We start from the raw sequence: 6342 nt of genomic DNA on the forward strand, positions 1-6342 counted from the left end.
TTGGGTAAGACGATTGCCTAGCTGATCTATTGAGGACAAGATCATGTTCTGTTGCTTATGATAGATCATTGCTTTGTGGAAAAACCTTCTGTTTCTTTCTCCTTCCTTTAACCACTGGATTCTTCATTTCTGTTTCCATGGAATTTCTTCTTGTTGTCTTCTTTCCTCCATTTTATTAATCAACTGCCCTTCCTCCTCTACTAGCCCTTCACTTCTGCCTTCATTGATTATTTGATGTTGTACTTTCTTCATCTTTGTTTGGATTAACTCCTATTCCTTCTATATGTTGCCGAATTCTTCCTTATTCCATTTCTTTATTTTTCCTTTTAGATATTTTAGTATGAGTTGAAAGGTGTGCATCGGGGTTCTCCTTACTATCTCACTATCATTCCACCATTCCTTCATTTTATCTTTTAGGGTTAGTTCTCTTAACCAAAATGCCTCAAACCTAAAGGGTATGTTTTGGTTTCCTTGATTCATTTCTACTTCGAGTTTAATAAGCCAGTCGCTTGACCCTAGACACAGAAGAATGGATGCTTCATAGAATATATCTTTGCTAATGAAGTGTTCTGTTGCCAAGAATTTGTCCAATCGAGAGGCTATTTGTCTACTCCCTCCCTTTCTGTTATTCCACGTATATTTTTTGTTTATAGTAGGGATGTCCACCAATTTTAGTTCTTCATGTAAATCTTTGAATTTCTCCATTTCCGGCTCTTCTCTTTGCAATCCCCCTTTTTTCTCCTTTATTGATGTTATCAAATTGAAGTCCCCTGCTACCAGCCAATTTTTTTTTGTGTGTAGCTGGCTAAGCTTCATTATTTGCTGGAGGAAATTTTCCTTTTCCATTGGAATGTGAGGGCCATATACTGCAGAGACTAGGAACCATTCTCTATTTCCTATCAGGCGAAACTGCCTCATGAGGATTCTCTTCATACCTATCCAGTAGTCCACTGTGATCTCTATTGGGTTCCACAATATTGCTATTCCACCCGCACTACCTCTCGCATCTATGGTCATGCATTCATACCTTGGTTTTATTTTACTTAATATATCTTCCATTTTCCCTCCTGTAATTTTTGTTTCTTGTAGCAGCATGAGTTGAGGTTTTTCTTTTCTTAGTCTCTCAGTTAAATGTCTCTGCTTGCCTCTACTATTGAGGCCTCTTATATTCCAAGATGTAATTATCATTGGGTTACTTTGTTTATTTGTTGGTATACCGCTGATAGCGGTACCACCCTCCCTGTATTCACCAACATTTCTCCCATAATCTGTATAGATTCCTGTAGGTTTCTTCGACCTCTTTTCTTTCCTCCTTTCATTTTATTTAAGTATTCTTGGGAGTCGTCATGATGCATTCCCAATTGTTTTGTCGTCTCCACTTGTCCCTGCCCTTGATTAGCTTGATAATGTTGGAATGTTTCTTTGTATAGTCTTTTTGGTCTTTTGGAATAAATCTTTCATCTAGGTGTCTCCATTCATTTAACAGTTTCCTCAACACCTCTTCTTTCATGCTTAATTCTTCTCCCTTACTTGGGTCAATTTTCATTGTGTTGTTTTCCATCTTCTCTCTATCTTCCTTTTTCTCCTTCTCTGTCAGCTCTCTTTGGGCTTTCCTCTTTGGGTTTGGCTTGCCTTGACTCGAACTGCTCTCCTTTCCTTTTTCCCGATAGTCCATAGTTTGGGCCTCATTGTCTTCTTCTTCTTCTCCCTGCAATGCTTCAAAGCTATTTGTTCTGCTCGGCTGAGCTTGATATTCTTTTTTCCACCCATTGGGGTTGTCTTTTGCTTGTCTTCTCTTGCTTCTCACTTCTTGAAACCCTTCTTTATCTTCTTGATGTTTCCTCTATTGTTTGTTCATGTTTTCTACCTCTTCTAGGTTCATTGGGCACTCCTCAAATAGGTGACCATACTTATGACATCTTTTGCATCTAAATGGGATGTGTTCGTAGTCTAAAGTTTGTTGCCATACCTCTTCATGGTATTCTAGTTCCACTGAGAATGGGAGAGGTTCAACTATGTTCATGTATATGCATATTCTTGCATATGAAGTATATCTTCCTTTTTTTGTTGTTTCTACCGTTTTGAAAAGTCTACCTATCGTATTTCCAATGCCCTCCAATATTTATGGGTCCCAGAAATCCATTGGGAGACCAAATACCCTGACCCTAACCGGGGCTGCCAGAAATTTTTCCTTGTTTGGGTCATAGCATTCTTTCCGGTATCTCATAAATAAACGAGCATTATAATGAAAGTAAGGACCATTTTCAAATACTTTTTCTTTGTCTCGCAAGTTCGAGAATATCACCATGAAGAAGCCTCTAGCTCAATGTGACCTCGAGGTTGCCATTTTTGTTGAATCCATTTGGTGAGGTCATTTTCCGTCGGCCATACTCCGATGAACTTACATATTAGCACATGGTCTTTCACGTAACTTCTGTATCGCTCCAGTTTGTTCATCGAAATGATGAATCTCAATTTCTCCGTTGCACATGGTAAACATTTACCTCTGCTACCTCCCTGCCATCTCGCCCCGATGACAGGTCCTGATATTTTGTTGTTGTCTCCTGCTTGTTTCGCATTACTTGTATTCTGGTGGGAATCCCACGACATCTCCCAATTTTAGACAAATTTAACCAAAAATATCCCATTTTTTTTTCAAAAATAGACAACGGACCAAAAACTTATTTATGTTGAAGAAAAATTTGGAAACTTTAAAAATCACACATAGTAAAAAAAAAATAAAAATTAAAACCTTAAATTTAACTTTTATTTTTTCAAGTTTCCTGTCATTAATAAATAATTTAAATTCTAACAAATGATTTAAGTTCTAATAAATGATTTAAACAAAGATTAGTTGTAACAACTATTTCTTACAGTTAGTTGTAAAGATTAGTTAGTGATTAAAAAAACAAAAAAAGATGAATTTGAAATTCCAGGCTTCGTTTACAGTGAGACTACGACTTTGGGACCAAAGTCGTCCATATGTCGGGTGTGGACATTGAGGACCACATGCGCTTGGCATATCTGTGTTCGTGGAATCATTTTGGTATGGGCGGCGGTCTCATTAATGACAACTAAGGACATGCCATAATTATTTTAATTTCAACTCTATCCATTAAAGGTCTCAGTCTCATCATCACAAATAAAATATAACATGGGCTTTCATTGAATAATTTGGCCGTCGGAGTCAAGATGAGTGAACACGGAAGTGGAGAATATTTCATGTACCTTGAATAGACGAGTGAACATTGAAGCGGAGAATATTTCATCTAGCTTCAAGAGACGTGAACGTGAAGGAGACCGGAAATATGGCTATAAAAGACGGTCTGCGGTCTCCAAAATTTAACCGAAAGTTGCAATTAATGCAGTGCTGAGATAGAAACGAGTGTCTGCAATATGAAATCGATGAAGTTCTCCGCGATGGCGATGGCGATCGCCTTGCTTACAATGGCGACGATGAATTTGTATTTTGTATCTGCGGACCAATGCGGACGGCAAGCAGACGGAGTTGCATCTATCATCACTGAAAGCGTTTTCAATGAGTTATTGAAGCACAGAAACGACGCCGGTTGCAAGGCCAGCGGATTCTACACCTACTCTGCCTTCATTGCGGCTGCCAATGCTTTTCCCTCCTTCGGCACCACCGGCGATGTCGCTACTCGGAAAAGAGAGCTCGCTGCTTTCTTTGGCCAAACCTCCCACGAAACGACAGGTCATATTTTCATCTCTATTACTTGTGATTTACCTCTGTGTTCTTACTTGGATTATTTACATCTCATTGCGTAAGAAATAATGGTAAACAGGCGGATGGGCGACGGCCCCAGACGGCACGTACGCGTGGGGTTATTGTTTCAAAGAGGAGCAAGGCAATCCTCCCGCCGAGTACTGCAAGCCAACCTCCCAGTGGCCCTGTGCATCTGGAAAGAGATACTACGGACGAGGGCCCGTTCAATTGTCATGGTCCGTCGTTTCTATATCGTCTCAGTTTTAATTTCTTTAATTATATTCTGCACAGACGCACCCAAAAAGAAATATCTGCATGAAATTTAAGCCTAATGCTCAGTGTCCTCAATTTGATTTGTAATATTCAGGAACTACAACTATGGACTGGCCGGCAAAGCAATCGGATTCGACGGCATAAACAACCCGGACATTGTTTCTAGCGATGCCACGGTCTCTTTTAAGACGGCGGTGTGGTTCTGGATGACTGCCCAGTCTCCAAAGCCTTCCTGCCACGACGTCATGACCGGGACATGGAGTCCGTCCGGCAGCGACAGCGCCGCTGGGAGAGCGGCGGGATATGGAGCAGTTACCAACATCATCAACGGCGGGCTGGAGTGCGGGAAAGGCAGTGACTCGAGGCAGCAGGATCGCATCGGCTTCTACAAAAGATACAGTGACATTCTTGGGGTGAGCTACGGATCAAACCTGGATTGCAACAACCAGAGGCCTTTCGGCGCTGCGGTTCAATCTGAACCTCGTCTTATCAAAACCGTGGTTTGAACACTTTTCATAAATCTGAGATTTCGGATTAGCAGCAGTTCGATCTCCATCTGTATGCTTTGCCATAATAATGTAATGCTGTTTGCCATAATAAAGTATAATAAAATCCATACTAAATAACTGTGGCATTGGACCTGCGTGGCGTGCTTTTCTAAAGGTTGAGAATGATGGGGATTTGGTATTAAACATGATTAAGAATCACGTGAAACCTTCATTATATGAATATGCTTTCGAATATTATATCATAAATTAAATAGTACATGGAATACATGACAACTTTATCACTTTATCAAGTTTAATTTACCATAACATAAGTAATACCATTGTAATTAATTTATATTTAATTACGATAAAATATTTTTTAATAGTTGAGAATAATGATAAGATCTTTTCTATTTCTATTTAGTTTTTACAAATAACATGATAAATTTTAATCTAATAAATTAGAACATGTGTATTTTTTCATATATATAATGTAATAATAATATAAATATAATTTTTCAATGAGAATTGTTTAATTGATGATCATTATACTTTATAATATTTAAACTATGTAATTAAAAATTTAAATTTCAGTAAATTATTAAAAAAAAAAAACATATTTTTTTAATAATGTAATATATTCGTTATAATCAAAATCAATTTATAAATTACAACTTTAAGATTAAAGGAAATACTCTTTACTATATCTTTTTAATTGAAGTTAGTTTTTCTCCACTGAAAGTATCATTATGTTTAGGTATTTGATGTATTCGAAGCTTTACAAGATGGAAGCCAAGGGGTTCCCCAAAAGTGAAGTTCTACAACATGGAACCCAAGAGGTTCCCCAAAAGTGAAGCTTTACAACATGGAACCCAAGACGTTCCCCAAAATTGTTTCTAACTCTAAGCTACCCACTCTGAGGGGATAAAATAGGATATCATCTTGGAGAATAGGGATAATTTAAAAACCTATTACTTCCAAATTTAACCATAAGTTGTGGAAGATAAGGAGCTAGAGGTAAAAGGGAAGTCAATGTATTATAAGGAGGTGATCAATCCATTCTTGCTAGTAAAAATTATATTTATGTCTTCTCGACTGTTAAGAAGAACTAATTCCCATGAGCTTCAAAGTGAAACTAGGTGTTGGTCTATTTCCAAAACACCTTGGGACAAAAGAGTTTATGACTTTTCCAATTCTAAGAGGGTTTCCAAAGTATTTGGCACACTACCAACCTTCTTGACTTGTTAAGTCAACAAAACTCTAGTGATATAGAGATGCTTCTATCCTTTTTTTTATATCATAGAAATAATTTTTTAAAGAGTCTCAATTTATCTCTTACTTTTATAAGGTGCAATATATCATATTGATCTAAATGGATGTTAATCATCTTCATCATCATTTAATAATATAATATTAATAGTTTTTATAAATTAATAAATTTTGAATATTAATCAAATTATAAAATCATACCATTTTTTTTATTATAAATGAAATTATATATATATTTATTATAAAATGATAATTTTATATATTTAAAGTTATATTCTATTTTATTATTATTTTTTATAATATTTTCTTATTAACAACCATCTTACATCTATGTTAACTTTCAAACAAATTTTTTAAGTGAATTTTTTTAGTGCAAAATTTGAAGGAATATTTGCACTTATCTAGCACTTCATAAATTTAAAATTAAGATGAATTTAAACTCATTTAATAATTAATAATTAATAATTTTATTTTTTGTAATTTAATGGAGTCAAAATGTTTTAATTAATAATTAATAATTATAATTATTAATTTTGTTTTTAAGTAATTTAACATAATAAAAAAAATTTAAATCTATACAAAAACTAT

General features: G+C 35.8%; 1 protein-coding gene across 1 annotated transcript; it reads left to right on the forward strand.

The window, feature by feature from the left end:
- The first annotated feature begins 3328 nt into the window (after positions 1-3328).
- Positions 3329-4623, forward strand: LOC149188534 (basic endochitinase C-like). Its single transcript, XM_089411672.1, has 3 exons — positions 3329-3712; positions 3804-3960; positions 4092-4623. The coding sequence occupies exons 1-3, from the start codon at positions 3397-3399 to the stop codon at positions 4501-4503; spliced, it is 885 nt and encodes a 294-aa protein (XP_089267798.1). The 5' UTR covers positions 3329-3396; the 3' UTR covers positions 4504-4623.
- Positions 4624-6342: the final 1719 nt, after the last annotated feature.

This window comes from Pinus tabuliformis, chromosome 3_1 (genome assembly GCF_031772625.1).
Source record: "Pinus tabuliformis cultivar Carrire ecotype Pingquan chromosome 3_1, CPIR1, whole genome shotgun sequence".
Lineage (NCBI taxonomy): Eukaryota > Viridiplantae > Streptophyta > Pinopsida > Pinales > Pinaceae > Pinus > Pinus tabuliformis.

Bases quoted from the DNA above. Each gene is read 5' to 3' on its own strand.
- LOC149188534 (XM_089411672.1), top strand. From the start codon at position 3,397: ATGAAATCGATGAAGTTCTCCGCGATGGCGATGGCGATCGCCTTGCTT. The intron at 3,713-3,803 runs GTCATATTTTCA...AATGGTAAACAG, and splicing joins AACCTCCCACGAAACGACAG to GCGGATGGGCGACGGCCCCA. The intron at 3,961-4,091 runs GTCCGTCGTTTC...TGTAATATTCAG, and splicing joins GGGCCCGTTCAATTGTCATG to GAACTACAACTATGGACTGG.